This window comes from Rhinoraja longicauda, unplaced genomic scaffold (assembly GCF_053455715.1).
Source record: "Rhinoraja longicauda isolate Sanriku21f unplaced genomic scaffold, sRhiLon1.1 Scf000780, whole genome shotgun sequence".
Taxonomy (NCBI): domain Eukaryota; kingdom Metazoa; phylum Chordata; class Chondrichthyes; order Rajiformes; family Arhynchobatidae; genus Rhinoraja; species Rhinoraja longicauda.
The window spans coordinates 1-25,279 of record NW_027601996.1 but is presented as its reverse complement, the minus strand read 5'-3'; the positions used below and the strand labels follow the sequence as shown (position 1 = coordinate 25,279).

Below are 25,279 nucleotides of genomic sequence, written 5' to 3'. Positions count from 1 at the left end.
AGGAGAGCAGCACAGTCCCAGTTACCTACTGCTCTGAAATTCCACTCAACATTTATACAGAGTTTGACCCTTGAAATTATGCGCACACTCTAATTTCTTATAATCAAACACAATACATTCTCCACAACACTTATACAAATACAATAACACTAATACAAATAAAACTACATGCTATTCAATTCTTTATTGGTATTCAATTTTAGTGCACCATGCACCATAGAAAGCATTTTATCAGGATGCATCACAGCACGGTTTGGGAACAGCTCCATCCAAGAAATTGCAGCGAATTGTGGTTGCAGCCCAGCCCATCACACAAACAAACTGACTCCATTTATACCTCACGCTGCCTCGGCAAGGCCAGCAGCATAACCAAGGACGAGTCGCACCCTGGCCACTCCCTCTTATATCCTATCCCATCAGGCAAAAGATATAGAAGTGTGAAAACGCACACCTCCACATTCAGGGACAGTTTCTTCCCAGCTGTTATCAAGCAACTGAACCATCCCCTCACCAACTAGCCCTGAGCTACCATCTACCTCACTGGAGACGCTCGGACATTACCTTGCACAAAACGTTATTCTCTTTGTCATGTATCTGTATACTGTGGATGGCTTGATTGTAATCATATAGTCTTTCCGCTGAATGATTAGCACGCAACAAAGAGCATTTTCACTGTACCTCGGTCTACGTGACAATTAAACCAAACTAAACTAACCCAAACTAAACAGCCCTCGGCCCACTCAATGGGCAGTGCATCCCCCACCGTAGACTTTTACTCCTTCCACCATCGACACTTCACGCTGCCTCGGGGAAGCAGCCAACATCATCAAGGAACCCTCACATCCCAGTCATTCTCTCTTCTCCCCTCTCCAGAAGATACAGAAGTTTGAAAGCACATACCAGCAGATTCAAGAACAGATTTACTTTAAGCACTGACAAGCAGATGTTTACTTGTACCATTGGAATAGAACAGTTACCAATGATGAGATAGATGTCTCTTTTATTTAACATCATCCGTGCACACCCACCCAGTGAGCAGCAGCACAGTGACTGTGAACAGAGACTCCTCAAATAACCATCCCCCAGGTTAGACACAGATATCATATGTGGCTCAGTGGTGAGCAATGTCACCTCATGAAAGCTGCTGTGCTTCTCCTAGAATGTGCACACCTCACATCCCAAGTTACTCATGTACTGCCACCCAAAACACACCAGTCAGGAACACGCACATAAAACCTTTTTCACATCACATTTATTGAACTTGTATTGGTACATTGACACATACATAGATTTAATACCTCGTGTGATCCCACACAGGGTTGAAATCTGATCAAACATGGCAGAAAAGTTCTGTAAAAGTATCCAGAAGCTCAGACATTTGTGGTGAATTATGACTGTGGCAAAATTTGATTCTTGTGTCGGATTTTAAAAAAAATGATTTACAAAGGTTCACATTTTGATGAAGTATTAGGGAGCTAACCCATCATCCTCTGGGTCAGTTAATAATCCAGAAATGAACAAAACAAGTGTTTTATAAATGAATCATGGGGTGTTATACACAAGATTTAAAGCTATCAGTCAGAACAAGTGAGACATTGACCAGAGTGGGTTTGCTGTGAGATTTATTGATGCTTCTGAACAGGCTGGTTGTGATGGACCCATGTCCCACCACACAGGAGAACGTGGTGCCGCTGTTCCACTCCTCTGGAGAAACCTTCAACTGACTGGTCATGGTGTTCCACCTATTTCTGGTGTCCTTGGTCACGGGCTGGTTCACGATCCCTGTCTTCAGAAGGGTGTCGTTGGCCATCCAGGCCACATAGATGTCTTCTGGAGAGAATTTGGTGACCAGGCACGTCAAGGTGGCCGTCTCATCCGTCTCCACCTCATCCAACGAAGGGGGGAGAAGGTAGACTTGAGGACGAGTCACAACTCCATCTGGGAACAGAGAGAACCTGAGTTAGACTGAATCTGTCGGTAATTCTGTACTTCCCCAACACATTCTAATCTTATACTGACATGGACAACGTTTACATCCAGAGGGACCTCAGTTCACCAGAAACTAAAGGCTTTTCCTTTCTGCTCATTGTAGTGATGTGTGGAATAGAATCATGCCTCTGGTACATTTTACAGAGTTGCCTGGTGGCGCAGCGGTAGAATTGCTGCCTTACAACACCAGAGACCAGGGGTTCGATCCCGACTATGGGTGCTGTCTGTTTGGAGTTTGTACGTGACTGCGTGGGATCGCTGGTCGGCGCGGGCTTGGTGGGCCAAAGGGCCTGTTACTGCACTGTATCTCGAAACTAAACTGAACTAGAGCTTCCAGTGAGTTTAAATTTGTTCGTTCATCAACAGGAACCATTGAATGCAGAGACTCTATAGAAAGTGGAACTCAGTCCTTGGACCTGCCTCGTCCTGTGCTGTCTGTTCCATCTTCCCTTCTGCTTAAATGATCTGCTGGACTTTGGTCTGTGCCTTAAGCTCCCTGCCCTTCCAGTCCTGACTCAGTCTGCACCTCGGCTTGTGAAAGGTGCAAATCCCTCTCCCTCGACTCTATCAAAGCAGCTCACGCTGTGGGAACCAGTGTGGTTTTGAGCGACGGTGTCGTGGTCACTTGGGATTTTAGTGATGTGGTTGGTCAGGAGAGCTTAGTCTTCTTTTAGTCCCTCACACTCTCTGACCATCTGTAAGTCCACCCTAATATCCATTAGATATCCACTGGAGTTCAGAAAAATCCGAAGGAATCTGATAGAAACTATTGAATTCTTAACTGGATTGGACAGATGAGGCGTAGGAAGCATGTTTCAGATATTGGGGAATCCAGACCAGGAGATGACAGTCTGGGGTGAAGCTGTGTAGGTGTGAGAGGGGGAGAAATGTCTTCACCCAGACAGTGGTGAACCTGGGCATTCTCTGCCACAGACAGCACTGAAGCCCAATTATTAAATATATAGAAACATAGAAAATAGGTGCAGGAGGAGGCCATCTGGCCCTTCGAGCCAGCACCGCCATTCATTGTAATCATGGCTGATCATCCACAATCAGTAACCGGTGTCTGCCTTCTCCCTATATCCCTTGACTCTGCTAGCCCCTAGAGCTCTATCTAACTATTTTTTAAATTCATCCAGTGAATGAAATGCAAGAATGAGTTGGATACAGTTCTTGGGGTAAAGAGATCAAGGGATATGGAGAGAATGCAGGAAGCGAGTACTGAATATGGATGATCAGCCGTGCTCATATTGAATGTGCTTGCAGGATCGAAGGGCCGAATGGCCTGCTCCTGCAATTATTTTCTATGCTGGATGTGATAAATCAGTCCATTTGCTCAGATTAGATTCGCACCAACCTCTGTCCACACGTACCTGTCTGCTTCTTGATGGATTTCCTCTCCGGCGTTGGCAAACTCTTGTCCTCCACCACACATGTGTACAGAGTCCCATTCTCCCACTCTGCAGCGGGGACCGTCAGTCCGCTGGTGATGGTGTCTGCACCTCCGATCCTCTCTTCACCCAGAGGTGTTACCCCGTCTTCTCTCTTCATTCCATTCACTTGCCAGGTTACCCTGAATCCCTCTAAATCACTGTGAACCACCTTACACAGAATGGTGGCTGTCTTGTTCATCCAGATCTCTTCGAAGGAAGGTTTGCTTAAAGTGACCGAGGGGCGGGTATCTGGACATTCATCTGGGAGAAATCACAATTATCATGTCACCGTTCCCTGATGGAGCAGCTTGTCACTGAAACACCAACATTTCGTGCTCATCTCCACCAAATGATATGGCGGTCCATCAACATCAGAGAGATTTATCTACAGTGGTGAAGGAATGAAGCTTCCTATTGATCCCACAAGGAAACCCTGCCGAACAATGTGAATGGACAGGTTGACCACCAGGGGATCGCCGCACGATGGCTGCCTCGCCAACTGTCTGTCTTCATCTTTTGCATTCTTTGTGTTTTTAGTTTGTTGTAAAATGTATGTTTTAGCTTATCTTTAGTGTTTGTATTTGTGGGGGTGGGGGAAACTATTTTTATCTCTTTCCTCGACTTTTTCCGTGTGGTATCTCCGTCCGCACTGCGGCCTGACATCGTGGAGTTGGCAGCCTCTTGTTTGGGACTTCTAGAGCTGCAAAACCGCAGAGCCTGCGGACTTTAACATCTTGGAGCAGGCGATGCCTTTGCCAGGGGTCGGCCTTTGGTGCTCCAACCTGCGGGAGCTGCGGACTTTAACATCGTGAAGCTCACGGTCCCTGGTTAGGGACCGATTTGGGGAACTCCAAGCCACAGGAGTTTTGACCGTCCCGATGTGGGAGCCTAGACTGCCCCGACGTGGGAGCTCGATCACCGGCTGCGGATGGTTCGACTCCCCCGACCGCGGGAGGGAAGGAGGAACGAAGATAAGACTTTATTGCCTTCCATCACAGGGGGGAATGTGGAGGAGCCGCTGTGGTGGATGTTTATGTCAAACTTTTATGTATTTTGTGTGTCATGTTGCTTTTTCGGTATGACTGTATGGCAAATCAAATTCCTCGTATGATGCAAAACATACTTGGCTAATAAATTACGATTATGATTATGATTATGACATTATTTGACAGTTTTGTGATCACCAAACCTTTAACCAGCTATTTACTGAATCAAATGCAGAAAATACCCTCTGTGGAGAGGCAAATAGAGCTAATGTTCGAGGTCAAAATGTTCAATTCAGTTTAGTTTATTGTCACGTGCACCGAGGTACAGTGTAAAGCTTTTGTTGCGTGCTAACCAGTCAGCGGAAAGTTCTTCAATTTATATTATAAAATGTAAGCACCGGCAATATTTTATTTAGTCACAAGTGGAATGAAGAGGGTCTCGACTTTGTGTCCTTTCATTTAGTCACAACTGTTTAAATGCAGTTTGTATCCATGAGGTGTAACTAAACTCTGCTGCTGCTTTGTCAGAATGTTGTGTGTTGCAGCCGGCCTGCAGAGACTGCTACACATTGCCACGCTGGGGCGGGGAGAGAGCTGCTCTGATGGACATTCTGTCACAGCTGAGGCACTCACTCACATTAAGTACAAAGGCAGAGGGAAAGCCCGTTTGGAAGAAGAGTATCGTGGATCTCCACCATGTCTGGCCTGTCAACTGGCGTGGATTGCCCTCAAGTTACTAAAGCAATGTCAAAGATACAATTATTTCTGTGGCCAGACTCACTTACAAGCCCACAGCAGGACTGCACCATGTTACAGTGTTGCCCATGTGTGGCACAGTTTACAGCACACAGCAAACAATGTGGAGAGTGAGGTGAAACCCAGGAGCCTACCTTGGCTGTTCTTCACGTCCTTCGTGAGGATGGTGTTGGAGGCGTGATGATGCACTGTACAATTGAAGCGTGAGCCTGACTTCCAATCCTCTGTACTCACGGTCAGGAAATACCTGGCACTGAAAGTGCCGCCCTGCTCCAGAGCAGTCGGTGTAGCGCTGGTGTTGATGGAGATCAGGGCGCCGTCTTTCTTCCAAGTGACGTTTATGAGGTCTGGGTAGAATCCAGAGACCACACACTCAAGGGTGACCTTGTGGCTATGCTTGGTCTCTTCGTGTGCTGGAAGCAGCAGTCTGACTTCAGGTTTTTTTGGCTCAACTGGAACAGAGGAAAATAAATGTTAAACTCTCTCATAGAGTCATAAAGTGATACGGTGTTGAAACAGGCCCTTCAGCTCAACTTGCCCACCTCGGCCAACCTGTCCCATCTAAACTAGTCCCACCTGCCCGTGTTTGGTCCATATCCCTCCAAACCTGTCCTATCCATGTACTTGTTTAACTGTTTATAAATGTTAGGATAGTCCCTGCCTCAACTACCTCCTCTGGCAGCTTGTTTCATACATCCAATACCCTTTGTGTGACAATGTTACCCCTCAGATTCCTATAAAATCGTTTCCCCTTCACCTTAAATGTATGTTCTCTGGTACTCAATTCACCTACTCTGGGCAAGAGACACTGTGCATCTCCCCGATCTATTCCTCTCATGATTTTACACACGTCAAAAAGATATTCCCTCATCCTCCTACGCTCCAAGGAATAGAGTCCCAGCCCACTCAACCTCTCCCTATAGCTCAGACCTTGTAGCCCTGGCAACATCCTTGTAAACCCTCTCTGTACCCTCTCTCTCTCATTGCCATTTAATCACTGGTCTGTTTCCCACCTTTGTTATGGTGGGTCCGTGCTGACACTGGTGAGGATGATGGAGATCGTTGGGCGGAGCACACAAACTCCACCCCGCTGGTCCACTCTTCCACACTGGTCCAGAGTTCACTGGTAACTGGGTCTCGCGTGCCTTCACGGCTCGGTGTACGGGTCACAACTCCTTCAGTTCTCTCCTTTCCTCCCACCTTCCAGGTGACATGGACCTGGCTCGAATCAGTACAGATCACTGTACACACCAGTGTAGCGGTCTTGTTGATCCAAATCTCTTTTATGCCAGGGTTTTTAATCAAGACGGACAATTCTGTGGATCAGAAATGGAAAACTTCAGAATTTTAGTTGATACTCATCTGTTACTAATGGAAAGCCAGGGCAGAAATCCAAATAGGTGTCTTATAAAAAAACTTTAAGATTTTTATGTCATCACATAAAAGACTGATCAATGACAGATCAAAGTAGTCACTGGCTAGATTTATTGCACATAGAATTGCAGAAAAACTCGTGTTAAATAGTAGGCTGGGTATTTCGACTGAAAAAACAGATCAAAGGACCCATCAACAGGGATGTGACTCTCTTTCCCAGAACCATGATCTGCTGGTACATTACAGGAGCACAATTTGATATATGCTTTGCTTGGAACCCCTACAGCATCAATTAGTAATACTGAGCAACATGAATGAGAAAAGCAACTTTTCTCCCTGTGGGCCAAGCCTGGGATTCCCTCAGTTTAACAATGTTACATGCTGATATCCCAGTCTTACTCTGACCATGTCCCTCACCATCTCTGAAACCTTCACCACCCACACAACCTTCAGTAAAGGTGGCATTCTTCCAACCCTGGGCACTCATAAGCCTGCACTCCTTTCACCTTTGTATCACTTGCTGTGTCATGTTACACACACTTGCTCACAAGCACCAAAGCTCACTCAGCAGATCTCCCCGTCTCTCCTCCTTGAAATGAAGAGTGACAGTAAATGTGAATCCAGAAGTTGTCGATCTGGTGACATGAGTTCAAATTCCAACCCGTGATCTGGGAATTTAAATTCTATTAATGCATTCTGACGTAAAACGCTTCCGTTGGTGGTGAAGCATGTCGATAGTTCACTGTTGTACTTCACGGAAGGAAATATGTCATCGTATCTGTTCTGGCCACTACACAACTCCACACCGGTAGCAAAATGGCTACAGGCTGATGTCAGTTTTGTGTGACTGTGCTCCAGTGAAGTCTTGGAGGCGTTTCAGTAATTGATAGCAACTATCTGAAATAAATTAGTGGCTGACTATCCAGCAACAGCAGAGCAAATCATAAATCCGTAGAAGTATCAAGGTCCCCTCCTGCTGCAGATTGGGATGAAATTCTGCATTAGATGTACTTTCCCGTTTCACTACAGAATCACTGGGCGAGGAAGAGAATGATTCTTCATCCATTGCCCCTGACCTGCACTGCCACGTGTCTTCTGAAACACCATCATAAGTCTAGTTCCACTCAGCTCACTCTCGTGTGTGCACTGTTTACACACTCGGTCACTTTGGGCCACATGAGGTGTTTGTGCTCTCAAACACTTATTGTGGAGGGTTGATTGCGTTTGTATCAGAATTGAAACTTTCAGTGAGCCTGGGAGTCAAAGCCTTCAGCTGCGTAGAAAGCAGAGGTCATACACACTGTGTCTGTCTGACATTTGTCAGTGTATGATGTTGTCTATTTCACAAACCCTCCTTCTTTAAGCAAAATGGTGAGCAAATTCCTTTCAAAAATAGTTCTGTGCATGATATTCGTCTGGATGACAGTTGTTGCAGTGTCATCAGAAATTTGTAAGCCTAGTTTAACAGTGGACAATGTTCTTGCTTTGTGAATCTTGTTTTAATCTGCAATGTGATATTGTTGAACATGTGGTTTTGCAAGATGGTCAATCCCATCCCATATCAGTGACAGTCTTGTAGTTCCACCATCCCGGTGTGGGGGGAAATCGCTTCATATGAAACCTGACAGAGTATGGTTACTCTCCATGCTGTAAAATATTGGTATCTTCCACAAGAGACATTTTGTATTGCTTATCCTTGGATGATTATAACAAAACCACGTCCATTCCTTGCAACATTCATTGCATTCCCTGAGTTTCTCCCTTGGACTGAGGTCTGTGTTTGGGAGACAATAGACAATAGGTGCAGGAGTAGACCATTTGGCCCTTTGAGCCAGCACTGTCATTAACTGTGATCGTGGCTGATCATCCACGATCAGTACCCCGTTCCTGCCTTCTTCCCATATCTCTTGACTCTGCTATCTTTAAGAGCTCTATCTACTATAACTCTCTCTTGAAAGCATCCAGAGAATCGACCTCCACTGCCTTCTGAAGGAGGTGGTTTAATAAATGGCAATTTGTGCTAACCAGTTTTCATCCAAAGCCAGTGTAGGACAGGAGACCAATTAGAGCCAATAGACAATAGGTGCAGGAGTAGGCCATTCGGCCCTTCGAGCCAGCATCGCCATTCAATGTGATCATGGCTGATCATTCACAATCAGTACCCTGTTCCTACCTTCTACCCATACTTCACTATCTTTAAGAGCTCCATCGAGCTCTCTCTTGAAAGCATCCAGTGAATTGGCCTCCACTGCCTTCTGAGGCAGAGAATTCCACAGATTTACAACTCTCTGACTGAAAAAGTTTTTCCTCATCTACGTTCTCAATGTACCCCTTATTCTTAAACTGTGGCCCCTGGTTCTGGATTCAAGAACCCTGCATCTTGCCTCACCAGTTTGCCTTTATAAAGGATCACCCAATTTTTTACTGAGCCACTTTGACATTTCACACAGTTCACCTTAAACATCTCCTGCCTCGCGGTCTCTGGGTGGTCCTTGCTGAGTGGAGTCAGAGCATGAAGGAATCTAGTCAGTGGCACTGGGATGTGAAGCAGCAATGTCCACAAATGAATGAGTATACAGGCAATGAGTGGAGGGGAGAGGGTGGCAACGTGAATTGGATATTTGTCCTCACTCTGGTACACTTTGATCCCAATGGATACCAGGGGTTGGGTTTGAATCTTATCAATGGGTTGTAATAATAGAATGACAAATTCCATACGCAGCCAATTACTTTATTTGACACTTTCCTCCCCAACAATGATACTGCCCGGTAGAACCATCTGAGAATGTCACATTGAGATTACTCTGGTAGAAGAACTTCGGCATACACTTCGAACAGCTGGGACGTTCTCCACCTGGAAATGGAAGGTTCATGGATTTAAGTGTTAAGAGATTTTCACCTCCCCTCCTGTGTTGAAGAACAGGAGATCCACATATTCCCAGTCTGTGTCCTCAGTATTTATCAGCATGAGTTTATGCCAACCATGATCAACTGCTTCACTTTGTCCAGGATCAGACAACACTTTAAAGAGGGTGGAGATGAGTTCAAAAATAATCCAGGGCACCTACATTTCAATGAAAAAATATTCTACAGAACAGATTCTCCGGAAACAGTGGAAAGGGATGGATTTGGAGAAACAAACACAAAGAAGACAGTGAGAAGGGAAGAGAGATTTTCTCCAGATGTCAGATGGGACCTGTGGTTTATTCACTGCCCCATTTTTCTTACCACTGCACACAAAGGGAACTAGAGGAGTGAGAATAAACACACTGGTGACCTTCCTCTCTCCATGTCCTGCAGAATGAGTTAGAATTACTGGTGGAAGGCATTGGCATAAATTGCAAAAGCAAAATCTGAAAATAATACGTCGCTCAACAGGACTGATCTCAGGGACTGGAATTTGGTTGAAATGTCAGTAAGATTGTTTAATACTGTAAGTAAATTCACAGACACCACTCACCCTCTTGATATCTCATGTTGATCCTTTTCCTGAAGCTGGAAGGTTCGTGGCTCACTTCACAAGTATATTCCTGTTTGTTGGTCCATTCCTCCACAGGCAACCGCAGGTAAGCAACTGTTTGAAATCCACCGTTACTTCTCGGAGTGGACGGGAGAACAATGCCTTCTTGCACAACTCCAGATTTTTCCCAGGAAACTTTAATATTGTCAGGAGAGAATCCAGATATCACGCAGCCCAGGACAGCATTTGTTTGATTGTGGATAACCTCCGGGGATGGAACAAGTGGGATGAGCTGTGGAGGTGTATGAGCTGTAACATATTTAATATCTGTTATTACATGATTCCTTCAGCCACAGTGTAGGACTCCACTCTCCCAGCGTCTGGGACAATAGACAATAGGTGCAAGAGGAGGCCATTCGGCCCTTCGAGCCAGCACCGCCATTCAATGTGATCATGGCTGATCATTCTCAATCAGTACCCCGTTCCTGCCTTCTCCCCATACCCCCTGACTCCGCTATCTTTAAGAGCTCTATCCAGCTCTCTCTTGAATACATTCAGAGAATTGGCCTCCACTTTCTTCTGAGGCAGAGAATTCCACAGATGAACAACTCTCTGACTGTAAAAGTGTTTCCTCATCTCAGTTCTAAATGGCCTACCCTTTATTCTTAAACTGTGGCCCCTTGTTCTGGACTCCTCCAACATTGGGAACATGTTTCCTGCCTCTAACGTGTCCAACCCCTTAATAATCTTATACGTTTCGATAAGATCTCCTCTCATCCTACTAAATTCCAGTGTATGCAAGCCTAGTCGCTCCAGTCTTTCAACATATGACAGTCCCGCCATTCCGGGAATTAACCTAGTAAACCTACGCTGCACGCCCTCAATAGCAAGAATATCCTTCCTCAAATTTGGAGACCAAAACTGCACACAGTACTCCAGGTGCGGTCTCACTAGGGCCCTGTACAACTGCAGAAGGACCTCTTTGCTCCTATACTCAACTCCTCTTGTTATGAAGACCAACATTCCATTGGCTTTCTTCACTACCTGCTGTACCTGCATGCGTCCTTTCAGTGACTGATGCACTAGGACACCCAGATCTCGTTGTACGTCCCCTTTTCCTAACTTGACACCATTCAGATAATACTCTGCCTTCCTATTCTTACCACCAAAGTGGATAACTTCACACTTACCCACATTAAACTGCATCTGCCATGCATCCGCCCACTCACACAACCTGTCCAAGTCACCCTGCAACCTCATAGCATCTTCCTCACAGTTCACACTACCACCCAGCTTTGTATCATCTGCAAACCTTGTCAAGTGCCCCAATAGACAATAGACAATAGACAATAGGTGCAGGAGTGGGTCATTCAGCCCTTCGAGCCAGCACCGCCATTCAATGCGATCATGGCTGATCACTCTCAATCAGTACCCCGTTCCTGCCTTCTCCCCATACCCCCTCACTCCGCTATCCTTAAGAGCTCTATCCAGCTCTCTCTTGAAAGCATCCAACGAACTGGCCTCCACTGCCTTCTGAGGCAGAGAATTCCACACCTTCACCACTCTCTGACTGAAAAAGTTCTTCCTCATCTCCGTTCTAAATGGCCTACCCCTTATTCTTAAACTGTGGCCCCTTGTTCTGGACTCCCCCAACATTGGGAACATGTTATCTGCCTCTAATGTGTCCAATCCCCTAATTATCTTATATGTTTCAATAAGATCCCCCCTCATCCTTCTAAATTCCAGTGTATACAAGCCCAATCGCTACAGCCTTTCAACATACGACAATCCCGACATTCCGGGAATTAACCTAGTGAACCTATGCTGCACGCCCTCCATAGCAAGAATATCCTTCCTCAAATTTGGAGACCAAAACTGCACACAGTACTCCAGGTGCGGTCTCACCAGGGCCCGGTACAACTGTAGAAGGACTTCTTTGCTCCTATACTCAACTCCTCTTGTTACGAAGGCCAACATTCCATTGGCTTTCTTCACTGCCTGCTGTACCTGCATGCTTCCTTTCATTGACTGATGCACTAGGACACCCAGATCTCGTTGAACTCCCCCTACTCCTAACTTGACACCATTCAGATAATAATCTGCCTTTCTATTCTTACTTCCAAAGTGAATAACCTCACACTTATCTACATTAAACTGCATCTGCCATGTATCCGCCCACTCACACAACCTGTCCAAGTCACCCTGCAGCCTTATTGCATCTTCCTCACAATTCACACTACCCCCCAACTTAGTATCATCTGCAAATTTGCTAATGGTACTTTTAATCCCTTCGTCTAAGTCATTAATGTATATCGTAAATAGCTGGGGTCCCAGCACCGAACCTTGCGGTACCCCACTGGTCACTGCCTGCCATTCCGAAAGGGACCCATTTATCCCCACTCTTTGCTTTCTGTCTGTCAACCAATTTTCTATCCATATCAGTACCCTACCCCCAATACCGTGTGCCCTAATTTTGCCCACTAATCTCCTATGTGGGACCTTGTCGAAGGCTTTCTGAAAGTCGAGGTACACCACATCCACTGACTCTCCCTTGTCAATTTTCCTAGTTACATCCTCAAAAAATTCCGGTAGATTTGTCAAGCATGATTTCCCCTTCGTAAATCCATGCTGACTCGGAATGATCCCGTTACTGCTATCCAAATGCTCAGCAATTTCGTCTTTTATAATTGACTCCAGCATCTTCCCCACCACTGATGTCAGACTAACTGGTCTATAAATTACCCGTTTTCTCTCTCCCTCCTTTCTTAAAAAGTGGGATAACATTTGCTATCCTCCAATCCACAGGAACTGATCCTGGATCTATAGAACATTGAAAAATGATCTCCAATGCTTCCACTATTTCTAGAGCCACCTCCTTAAGTACTCTGGGATGCAGACCATCAGGCCCTGGGTATTTATGAGCCTTCAGTCCCATCAGTCTACACAAAACCATTTCCTGCCTAATGTGGATTTCCTTCAGTTCCTCCATCACCCTAGGTTCTCCGGCCCCTAGAACATTTGGGAGATTGTGTGTATCTTCCTCAGTGAAGACAGATCCAAAGTAACGGTTTAACTCGTCTGCCATTTCTTTGTTCCCCATAATAAATTCCCCTGCTTCTGTCTTCAAGGGACCCACATTTGCCTTGACTATTTTTTTCCTCTTCACGTACCTAAAAAAACTTTTGCTATCCTCCTTTATATTATTGGCTAGTTTACCCTCGTACCTCATCTTTTCTCCCCGTATTGCCTTTTTAGTTAACTTTTGTTGCTCTTTAAAAGAGTCCCAATCCTCTGTCTTCCCACTCTTCTTTGCTATGTTATACTTCCTCTCCTTAATTTTTATGCTGCCCCTGACTTCCCTTGTCAGCCACAGGTGTCTCTTACTCCCCTTAGAGTCTTTCCACCTCTTTGGAATAAATTGATCCTGCAACCTCTGCATTATTCCCAGGAATACCTGTCATTGCTGTTCTACCGTCTTCCCTGCTAGGGCCCCCTTCCAGTCAATTTTGGCCAGCTCCCGCCTCATGCCTCTGTAATCCCCTTTGCTATACTGTAATACCGACACTTCCGATTTTCCCTTCTGCCTTTCCATTTGCGGAGTAAAACTTATCATGTTGTGATCACTGCCTCCTAATGGCTCTTTTACCTCTAGTCCCCTTATCAGATCAGGATCATTACACAACACTAAATCCAGAATTGCCTTCTCCCTGGTAGGCTCCAGTACAAGCTGTTCTAAGAATCCATCTCGAAGGCACTCTACAAACTCTCTTTCCTGGGGTCCATTTCCAACCTGATTTTCCCAGTCTACCTGCATGTTGAAATCTCCCATAACCACCGTAGCATTACATTTTTGACACGCCAATTTTATCTCCTGATTCAACTTGCACCCTATGTCGAGGCTACTATTTGGGGGCCTATAGATAACTCCCATTAGGGTCTTTTTACCCTTACAATTTCTCATTTCTATCCATACTGATTCAACATCTCCTGATTCTATGTCACCCCTTGCAAGGGAATGAATATCATTCCTTATCATCAGAGCAACCCCACCCCCTCTGCCCACCTGTCTGTCTTTTCTATACGTTGTGTACCCCTGAATATTCAGTTCCCAGCCCTGGTCCTCTTGTAGCCATGTCTCAGTGATCCCTACAACATCATACTTGCCCATGACTAACTGAGCCTCAAGCTCATCCACTTTATTTTTTATACTACGCACATTTAAGTACAACACTTTAACTTCTGTATTTACCTCCCCTCTCACATCGGTCACAATTGGCCCTGCCCTTAATTTCTTTTCCCCTCTAGAACTTCTGTTCCCATTCTTCCGAGAGTCTTTTGCAATATCTCTTGTATTCCCTTTTACCTCATCTTCATATTCACAATTTGTTAACCCCTCCCCCCCACTACTTAGTTTAAAGCCACAGGTGCCACACTAGCAAACCTGCCTGCCAGAATGTTTGTCCCCCTGCTGTTAAGATGCAACCCGTCCCTTTTGTACAAGTCACCCCTAGCCCAGTACCAGCCCTCCCCACAATGCTGGTGATATGCTGGTGATGTGTTGATATGGTGGATCCCACAGTGAGATGCTGGACAGAGCTGTGATTAGGAGGCTGGGTTTGAACCCAAGCTTCCCCAGCAGTGTGGCCACTCTGCAGTGATAAGAGTGGAGCTGGGTAAGTGGGGCTGGCATACAGACCATCCGTGATCTCAGTGTGTGCTGGAGCAGACACAGGAACAGCACGGCCATCACCGGTTCCAGTGAGCAGGAATAGATGAGACACAATTGTTTCTATTGGCAGGAGGTTTGGGAATTACAACTTTAAGTTGCCTTAACCTCAACTTTGTCTGTAACTCGTTTCCACCCATCTACATACTAAAACTCTCGTTTGCGTGTTTGTTTGTTCCTGAACTACAGCCAAAACAGTACACGATAGCGCAACAATTTTAGGCCCACCTTACTCACCGTCATCCCTTTGGTGCTAATGGAAGAAGTTTCATTGAAATCGGTGTTATATTCTTTAAGTTATTGACATCTTAAAGTTTAAATTTATATCCTAGGGAGGGAGGGAGGAGGGATGTGTGGAGGGGGGAGGGAGGGATGTGTGGAGGGGGGAGGGAGGGAGGGAGGGAGAGGGAAGGAGCTGGGGAAGGGGAGTGGAGGGAGGGGTGTTTGAGGGGAGTGGGGGAGGAGGGGAGGGAGAGGGGAGGGGCTGGGGAAGGGGGATGGAGGGAGGGGTTGTTTGAGGGGGGAGTGGTGGGGGAGGGGAGGGGCTGGGGAAGGGGAGTGGAGGGAGGGGGAGGGGAGAGGGGTATGGGGAGGAGGGGAGGGAGAGGGGAGGGGCTGGGGAAGGGGAGTGGAGGGGGTGTTTGAGGGGGGAGTGGTGGGGGAGGGGAGGGGCTGGGGAAGGGGAGTGGAGGGAGGGAGGTGTTTGAGGGGAGTGGGGGAGGAGGGGAGGGAGAGGGGAGGGGCTGGGGAAGGGGGATGGAGGGAGGGGGTGTTTGAGGGGGGAGTGGTGGGGGAGGGGAGGGGCTGGGGAAGGGGAGTGGAGGGAGGGGGAGGGGAGAGGGGTATGGGGAGGGGGGAGGAGTGGAGGGGTGAGAGGAGAGGGGGGGGGGGGTGAGGGCGGAGAGGGTGCTGCACCAATGCAGGAGAGACTTGCGCCCAACGGGTCCACTTGGTCTAGTAGTTCTACATCTCTCCATATCACCATCTGTATCTCTCTTTTCCCTTTCACCTTCGCTTTAAACCAGTATCTGCAGTTCCTTCCTACACAAGTTTAAGTTAAGTGGCGAAAGGAGGTCAGATGGACAAGAGTAACTTACTTTGTTATGACAGTAATGATCTGATCAGAACTGGAAGGCAGTGGTTAAAAGAGAGAGTGGATGCAGATTCATGTCATTTCCACAAGGAGACTGGATTTCACTTGGTGAGGGGTCGGCTGCAGGGTCGAGGGGAAAGTGCAGGAAGAGTGAGGATGGTTTAAATCTCCATACTGTGCATGGGCACAATAGGTGTGGCTCTGTGTACAGCAGCTGGTCTGGAGGGAAGTGTTTGGGTGGTAAAGAGCTGCAGGAATTAGACAAAGCAGTGGATAGAATGTTGGCAGATCAAGGCAGATCAAGAGCAGATGCTTCCTCCGTGCACCCCCCCCCCCCCTCCCCAACATATAAATTCTGTCTTTTTCCTTGAGCAGCAGCACTCTGGCTGAGAGGAGGAGAATGAATGAGCAAAATAATTAATTAGCTTCCTCCTGCATTGTCCCGCCCCCCTGACATCAGTCTGAAGAAGGGTCTTGACCCGAAACGCCACCCATTCCTTCTCTCCCGAAATGCTGCCCGACCTGCTGAGTTACTCCAGCATTTTGTGAATAACTCGAATTGTTCGACAAAGGCTTCCACTTCAGTCTTATCATCAGCTTTAAATAGACAACAAAATCTCATACTAACTTTCAGGCTTCTGGATCGTCGCTGTCACCGGCTTGTCTCCTGCCTTGCAGATGTAGACGTTATTACTGTTCCAATTTGCCGCAGGGACTCGCAGCAAGCTGCTCATTGTGTACTTGCTGTTTTGTCCCAACACTGGTGGGTACTTTGTGATTCCAGTGGTGATGTCCCCACTGCTGGTGGACCATGTCTGACTGATGATCTCAGGCTGGTAGTCCTTGACCAGACAGAGGAGGCTGATCTCTTGGTCAGATTCTGTGTTGCAGGAAGTGGTGATGTGGACTGAAGGCAAGGTCTTAACCTCTGAAATGTAAATAAATGAACAGTTGGTTCTGTATTAAATGGATTATTACCAGCGCGTGCAACAGGTTCATGCAGCTTCCTGAGTAAATGCAGGTGATTCAGGCCGAGAGAAGGTCGGGCAGAGCAGAGAAATGGTTCCTTTCCAATCCCTTCACACCGTGCATGACCAAGCAGTGAAATGCTGATCACGCACCGGCCACTGGGGAGGCAGCTTCTGCCAAACAGAGGGATACAGATCCCAGAACGCGTTGTCACAGGTGAATAGGTTGGTAAAAAAAGGTCTTCATGAGTCAGGGGTATTTATTCACAAAATGCTGGAGTAACTCAGCAGGTCGGGCAGCATCTCGGGAGAGAACGAATGGGTGACGTCTCCCTTCTCTCCCGAGATGCTGCCCGACCTGCTGAGTTACTCCAGCATTTTGTCAATAAATACCTTCGATTTGTACCAGCATCTGCAGTTATTTTCTTATACTTCATGAGTCAGGGAATTGATATATAGTAACCCCTCGTTTTAATGGACCCCTTTATAGCAGATTTTAGATAGAGCGGATGCATCTGCCGAAACAACCCTGCCATGCATGGCTCCTGACCGCTTAGAGCCCCGGCTTCCAACTCCACCCCCAATCGCAAGTAAGCCCTTCGTCATCCACCGTATTGTCCGCTTGATGCAGCTGTTATTGTTGTCCACTCAAACATAGAAACATAGAAAATAGGTGCAGGAGTAGGCCATTCGGCCCTTCGAGCCTGCACCGCCATTCAATATGATCATGGCTGATCATTCAGCTCAGTAGCCTGTACCTGCCTTCTCTCCATACCCCCTGATCCCTTTAGCAAAAAGGGCCACATGTAACTCCCTCTTAAATATAGCCAATGAACTGGCCTCAACTACCTTCTGTGGCAGAGAATTCCACAGACTCACCACTCTGTGTGAAGAAATGTTTTCTCCCTGCTCGACTGCCGTCTCCTCCTCCTCCTCCTCCTCCTCCCCTCGCTCTGTCCATTCGGCCTCATCCCCCCCCCTGCATCTCCTCCCCACGCTCTGTCCATTCGGCCTCATCCCCCTCCCCCCGCCATCTCCTCCCCACGCTCTGTCCATTTGACCTCATCCCCCTCCCCCCTCCATCTCCTCCCCTCACTCTGTCTACTCGGCCTCCTCCCCCCTCCCCCCTCCCCTCGCTCTGTCCACGGCTTCCACCTCTCCCCTCCCCCCTCCATCTCCTCCCCTCCCTATGTCCACTCGCCTCTTCCCCCCTCCAGCGCCGTCTCCTCCTCCTTCTCGCTGGAGTCACCAACATACTGCACCTTGGAAGCAGCAGCTGGTGAGAGGAGAGGGTGTCCCATGGTGACCATGCACCCTGTCAGTGACAGCGGCCTGAAGATAGCACTGCTGCCCAGAGGCTACAACATGAGCCACAACCACAGCCGTGTCACCGGACCGTGCGGTGGATGAAGAAGGGCGGGCTGGTGCGGAGCAGAGGCATTGGCGCCTGGTTTTAAGGTGAAATGACACATAGTGCTTGAGTAACCCAGCAGACTGAATCAGTCCCCACCTCACCTATCGATGTTCTCCAGAGATGCTCCCTGACCTGTTGAGTTACTCCAGCACTTTGTGTCTTTTTGTGCATTAATTAGCATCTGCATTCTTTGTTTCAACTGCAAACATGAATAATACCTTACTCGTATAAAGCAGACATTCGGCAATAACGGACGATATCCCCCCACACCATGGTCCGTTAAAATGAGGGTTTACTGTTCTGAAGTTGGATGTTATACTGGAGAGTTATAAGAAATTGGTGAGGCTGAATTTGGAGTACAATGTTCAGTTTTCATCAAGCTAGGAAATATATCATTAGGCTAGAAGAGTGCTGAGAAGATTTACAAGAATGTTGCCAGGACTCGAGGGCCTGAGCTAGAGGGAAAAGTAGGGCAGGCTAGGACTTTCCTCCATTCCACCTCTCGGAGGCTGAAGAGTGATCCTATAAAGGTGTATAACATCATGAGGGGAATAGATAGGGTGAATGCACAGTTTTATACACAGGATAGGGGAATCAACACAGGATAGGAGAACCAGAGGACAGGACATAGGTGTAAGATGAGAGGAGCAAGATTTAATAGGAACTTTCTCACACGCAGGGTGTGTGGACAAGCTGTCAGAGGAAACAGTTGAGGCAGGGATGATAACAGCATTTGAAAGACACTTGGACAGATACATGGATAGGAAAGGATTAGAGAACATGAGGTAAACATGGGCAAGTGGGACTAGCATACATGGGGCATCAGGCTGCCTTGCACGAGCTGAGCTGAAGGGCCTGTTTCCGTGCTGTATGACTCTATGTCTCTGAGTTATTAATGGGCTGGGAAATGCTTTGAGATTGCCTGGGGTTGTGGAAACCTTCAACAAAATTATAAAACCATCAAATAAAAGTGGAAATAGCGTGGTTGTCAGAAATTGTACTGAAAGAGTTTGATGAAAGATCACTGATGTGAAAGGGTGACTGCTTCTCTCCCCACAGATGCTGCCTGAGCTGCCGAGTGTTTCGTGCAGGAGGCTCAATAATGTCAGACGGCGAGATTTGCAGCTCAGTGTTTTCCATCCCAGGACCAGCAGGTGGTGAGTGCAGTTTAATTTGGATCAATGTTCCTAATGTGGTCAGGAGGCGGGTCAGGGACTGGAAAACACATCATACTGGCAGCAGGATGCTGGGGTTGAGGAGCTGAGTGGACCAGCAGAGTGCTGGGGTGAGGAGGGGCAGGGGATGGGTGGGGAGCAGGGTGCTGGGGTGAGGAGGGGCAGGGGCTGGGTGGGGCAGCAGGGTGCTGGGGTGAGGGGTGGGTGGAGCAGCAGGGTGCTGGGGTGAGGAGGGGCAGGGGATGGGTGGGGCAGCAGGGTGCTGGGGTGAGGAGGTGGGTGGAGCAGCAGGGTGCTGGGGTGAGGAGGGGCAGGGGATGGGTGGAGCAGCAGGGTGCTGTGGTGAGGGGGTGGGTGGGGCAGCAGGGTGCTGTGGTGAGGGGGTGGGTGGGGCAGCAGGGTGCTGTGGTGAGGGGGTGGGTGGAGCAGCAGGGTGCTGGGGTGAGGAGGTGAGTGGAGCAGCAGGGTGCTGGGGTGAGGAGGTGGGTGGAGCAGCAGGGTGCTGTGGTGAGGGGTGGGTGGGGCAGCAGGGTGCTGGGGTGAGGGGTGGATGGAGCAGCAGGGTGCTGGGGTGAGGAGGGGCAGTAAAGTCAGAGTAAACTGCCCATCTGGGTTGCCATTCTGGGTGCATTTAGTGCCAATCACGTTGCTGGGACAGGGGTCAGATATAGGCTTGACTGGGCAAACACAACAGATCTCCGCTGAGGTACAGCAGAGAAGCTGAGAGCTCATCATTACTGTGGATTAGTGCACAAAATCCAGGTTACTAATGGAAAAAAATCTGACACAGGTCCAATCTGTCCCAGTTTATTAACAGAGTGTAAATTCCACAGTTGTGGTGGAATTAAACTCAGGTCTATGGATTGTTCATCCATCCCTCTGGATTACTCGAGTGCTTTGGCCCATTGCCCAGTTCCCCAGCTCCTTCCCTCCCATTGCAGCCTGATGCCCGTCCATTGGATCACTGTACCTGTGGTGTCTCGGACAACATTTCCCCCTCACCAGCGGTTTGCCGATTCTGCTATGTGCAGAGTGAATCCACAGTCCCTCCTTTACAACAGGGCTCTACAGTGAACGTGCTTCACTGCCTGTGAAGGGCTCGGAGACACCATGAAACGTGCTCTGAATGACCACTGAGATTCACTGAGACACCAGCAGCCTTGGTTAATGGAGCAAAGCACTTGTTGGACAAACCCAGTCGGCTGACGGAGGAGGGCAGGAAATTAGAGCCGTTCCTCCGTCTGTGAACTGAGAAAAAGCAGTTCTTTAGTGCAGCAAAACTCATGTCAAAAACACCAAGCAACTTGACATAGAATCTAAACTACGGGCAGCAGTGAATTCACAATGTAGAATAAAAGGTATTGACTTACAAAGGATCTCTAAATGTTGTAATTTAATACAAAATGCAAAGAAAACCTGGTGGACTAAAACCGACATCTAGAACCAAGTACAACATTCTCTCATGTTCAAATCAGTCATTATTGCGAACCTTCGTTTTTTAACCAAACAGCATTAATTTTTTTTACAATCTTAAGAGCCTTCTGTGTTCTGAAACATTTACACAAGGAGTGTTTGACAGAGCAATGTAGAGGGAACTTCACTGTGTGTCAAACACTCAGTCCGTGCACTGGGAGTATGTAACAGTGAAGGAACTTCACTCAGTGTCTATCCGTACCCAGGTTGTGTGAGGGGACAGGTTGGAGGGAGCCTCACTAATTGTCTATCTTGTGCTGTACCTTCCCTGGGAGTGTTGGGACACGACAGAAGGAACTTTGTATCTAATCTGTAGCTGACAGCACAGTGACACGGGGAGATTTATTCTGCATTTGACTCGTGCTCTGTCCGCCCTGGATGTGTTTGATGGGATCTCTTTGACGGAGCATGTACTGGATTTACTAAATAAATGATAGTTCCATTGAATCTCAGAGCACAGAACGGGGCCATTCATCTGATTGAGCCCATGCTTGTCCTTTAGCTGAGTTGGACAAATGATAGGGCGATATTTGTGGGAGATTTCAACTTCCCTCATATTGACTGGGTATCCCACAATATTAAGTGCTTGGATGAGATGGAATTTGTTAACTGCATCTCACAAAGGTCCTGTAATCAACTCAAAGAAGGATCTGCTAGAACCGCTAGAGAGAATACAACACTAAACCTCCTCTTCAGATACGAGGAAAGGGAATGAAATGTCAGTGTGGAAGCATTTTTGGATCAGTGACCATAGTTCTTCTAGTTTTAAACACATAAAGCTGGAGTTACTCTACGGGTCAAACAGGATCTCTGGAGAAAAGGAATAGGTGATGTTTCAGGTCGAGACCCTTCTTCAGACTGAGAGTCCTTTCCCCTGACTCTCAATCTGAAGAAGAGTCTCGACCCTAAACGTCACCTATTCCTTTTCTCCAGAGGTGCTGTTTGACCCGCTGAGTTATTCCTGCTTTTTGGATCTATCTTCAGTTCAAACCAGCATCTGCAGTTCCTTCCTACACCTGTACTAGTTTTAAAGTAGTTATCGAGAAGCATGAAACTGGACCACAAATTAAGATCCTAACTGAGTTAAGGCTGATTTTGGAAACATTGGGCAGGATCTTGCAGTTTGTTTGGGAGAGTCTGTTAATGGTTAGGGGATGGCTGACATGTGGGAGGCTTTCATAAGTGGGATAGTCAGAGTGCAGGGGCAGCATATTCCTGTTAGGGTGAAGCCCAAGTCTGGTACGCTTAGGGAATCCTGGTTTTTGAATGATGTTAAGGCTCTGGTCAGAGATAAGCTGGAGGCGTGCGTCAGATTATGGCTGTCGGGCTCAAGCGAATGCCTCGGTGAGTATAAGGAGTGTAGGAACACACTTAAGAATGCACTTGGGCAATAAAGAGGACCTGAAATGGTTCTGACAGGCAAGGTAAATAAAAATCCTAAGAGAGACTCGATAGTCAAATAAAGATAAAGTGATTGGGGAAAGAATAGGTCCCCTTAAAATTCAGATCAGCAAGGCCATCTTTGTGTAGATACAAGAGATGGGGCAGATATTAAATGAATATTTTCCATCCACATTAACTGAGGAGAAGATCATGGAAGCTAATGAGTTGAATCATAGGAGCTGTGATGTCTTAGATCATATACAATTGACCAAAGAGGAACTATTGGCAGCTTTTAAGTGCGTTAAGGTGGATAAATCCCCAGTGCTTTAAAACTGCATCCTCTGATCTTGTGGGAAGCTCGGGAAAATAATTTACTTTCCTTCAGAGGTATTTACATCATCTTTCACTGCAGATTAATCTCCAAAAGACTGGAGGGTGGCTGATACTGTTGCGCTATTTAAGAAGGACATTAGGGCCAAGGCAGGAATCTACATCAGTCAGCCTGACTTCATTGGTGGGAATGTCCCGAAGGACAGGAACTACCAGTGTTTGGATAGGCACGGAATGATTAGGGATTTTAAGAAGATCTAGATCACTTGGGAGGGTGGGCCAAGGATTTGGGAAGGTTTGTGTTTGGGAAATTGTGCCTTATGAACCTGATAGGGTTCAACAAGGTCTGGCATGGTGGGCTGGTCTGGAAGGTTAGATCACATGGAACCCAACATGAGCTAGCCAAATACATTCAAAATTAGCTTGGAGGAAGAGCCAAGGGGTAGTTGTGAAGTATTGCTTTTCTGATCGGAGGCCTGTGACAAGTGGATTGCTGCAGGGGTCACTGCTGAGGCCACTGTTGTTTGTTATCTACATTAAATTTAGAAGGATGAGAGGGGAACTTATAAAATTATAAAAGGACTGGACAAGCTAGATGTAGGAAATTTTTTCCCAATGTTGGGGGAGTCCAGAACCAGGGGCCACAGTCTAAGAATAAAGGGGAGGCCATTTAAAACTGAGATGAAAAAACACTTTTTCACCCAGAGAGTTGTGAATTTGTGGAATTCTGAAGGCAGTGAAGGCCAATTCACCGGATGAATTTAAAAGAGAGTTAGATAGAGCTGCTCTAGAGGGTAACGGAATCAAGGGATATGGGGAGAAGGTAGGCACGGTTTACTGATTGTGGATGATCAACCATGATCACAACGAATGGTGGTGCTGGCTCGAAGGGCCAAATGGCCTCCTCCTGCACATATTTTCTATGTTGCTATGTTTAACAGTTTGCCATGCAATATACTGAACATTGATGGTAAGTTTGCAGATGACACCAAAATCAGTGAGGTTTACATGAAGATCTAGATCAGTTGGGAAGGCGAGCCAAGGTATGCCAAATGGAATTTAACTCTGACAAGTGAGGGGTGTTGAACTTTGGTATATCAAACCAGGGCTGGACTTACACAGTAAATGGCAGAGCCTGGAGAGTGTTGTTGAACAGACAGATTGGGGAATACAGGGGCATGGTTCGCTGAAAGTGGTGAGTTAGGTGGACTGGGAGGTGAGGTGGCTTTTGGCAGACTGCCTTCAATGGGAAGGGTACTGAGAGTAAACGTTGGGACATCATGATGCAGCAGAACAAGTCATTGGGAGGATAAGGTGGGATGTTTTTCTTTGGAGCGAAGGAGACTAGGCGGCAACCTTATTGAGGTGAACAAGATCATGAGGTGCATGGATAAGGTGCACGCTCAAATGTATTTTTTCCCCAGGATAGATGGTTCTAAAACAGGGGGGCAAAGGCGTAAGGTGAGTAGGGAGAGATTTAAAAGGGGACTTCAGGGGCATTTTATTCACATTGGATAGGCAGTATCTGGAATGAGTTGCCAGAGGAAACTGTAAAAGCAGATAGAATTATGATTATCCAGTAAATGGATCAAAAGGCTTCAGAAGGATATGTGCCCGATGGGACTAACCCAGAAAGCCAGCTTGGTCGGCAGGCACAAGATGGACTGAAGGCAGAAGATGGTTAGACTCAGAGAAAGTGCAGCCTGTGGGGCAGTTCAACATGGTGGGAAATGTACTGTTGTTGGGTATATTCTAACTCTGGACAAACCCGCCTGTCTCCAGGAAATCCGTGCAATTGTTCCAAATATCTCACCGAGTTCAGGTCAATTACAGAATTCGCAAAGACCGTCAATTAATAAAATACAACTGTGTAAAATGGAATTGAGGAAATGGTCTTACCTGAAGTCACTGTCAGCGAGGTTCCTGCACCCCAGTACTCAAGATAGTCACACTGCTCCATCTTCCCACTCAGCCAGTACAGTAACTCCACTCACCCTCCACATCCAATAATTCCAGCAAAGTGTCAACGTGAAACCTGCCCGGACCAGGAGCAGCCGCTTCCTGCATTTCCATCCCAATATCCGTCCTTGTCTCAACCTCACGTGTGAATAAAAGAGGCATTTTTGCCGACTGCTGCCACCGGCTCTGGCCGTCCCTCAGAAACACAATCGCCTCCTTTCGAGCTTTTAACCGGGCAGTAATGGACATTTCCCCCCAGCAGTGCGAGTCAGGCTTCAGGGATTTGTCTCCGGGAAGCAGCGATGTACAATCGGTGGAGACAGACTGCGTTGCGGACGTTCATTTGTCGGGGGCAGTTTTTGTTCAGCTCTCCGCCACCGTGGGCCAGTATCACGGTGCTTCACCACCGCTCACAAACCGCACAACCACATCCAGCACGAAATCCAACGGTGCCCAGAGTGGGCAGCGGCTTTATTAAACCCCTCCATCTGTGTCCGTGTGTCCCACACAACAGCGCCCAGTCTCGGCCATTGCAGCCGTGTAGTGGACAGGATATAACCCACCCGGACTGTCACCGTGCCTCTACCCACAGCGGCTCCTCGCTGCTTGTGTTCCCACATCTTCAGTGGAACTTGTCCCCTGTGGCAGATTATGCCCTCGGGATCTGGTTTATATCCACGGGTCCTGGGGAAAGGCGGCGGCGGCAGCGCCCAGAGAGGCTGATTTAAAGCGTTTGGTTGCGGCAGGTTTTTGTATGGAG

The 25,279-nt window shown here is 47.4% G+C and overlaps 1 protein-coding gene across 1 annotated transcript in view; it reads right to left on the bottom strand.

Moving 5' to 3' along the window:
• Positions 1-25,201, bottom strand: part of LOC144591270 (uncharacterized) — a 29,831-nt gene extending 4,630 nt beyond the window's left edge. The window contains exons 1-8 of the mRNA XM_078395538.1: positions 24,460-25,201; positions 16,446-16,745; positions 9,999-10,307; positions 6,178-6,480; positions 5,299-5,616; positions 3,363-3,683; positions 1,559-1,938; positions 978-1,155 (exon numbers count right to left, since the gene is read on the bottom strand). Of these exons, the coding sequence (XP_078251664.1) occupies positions 978-1,155; positions 1,559-1,938; positions 3,363-3,683; positions 5,299-5,616; positions 6,178-6,480; positions 9,999-10,307; positions 16,446-16,745; positions 24,460-24,520 (2,170 nt within the window). The 5' untranslated portion in view covers positions 24,521-25,201. The remainder of the gene's footprint in view (positions 1-977; positions 1,156-1,558; positions 1,939-3,362; positions 3,684-5,298; positions 5,617-6,177; positions 6,481-9,998; positions 10,308-16,445; positions 16,746-24,459) is intronic.
• Between the last annotated feature and the right edge of the window lie 78 nt (positions 25,202-25,279).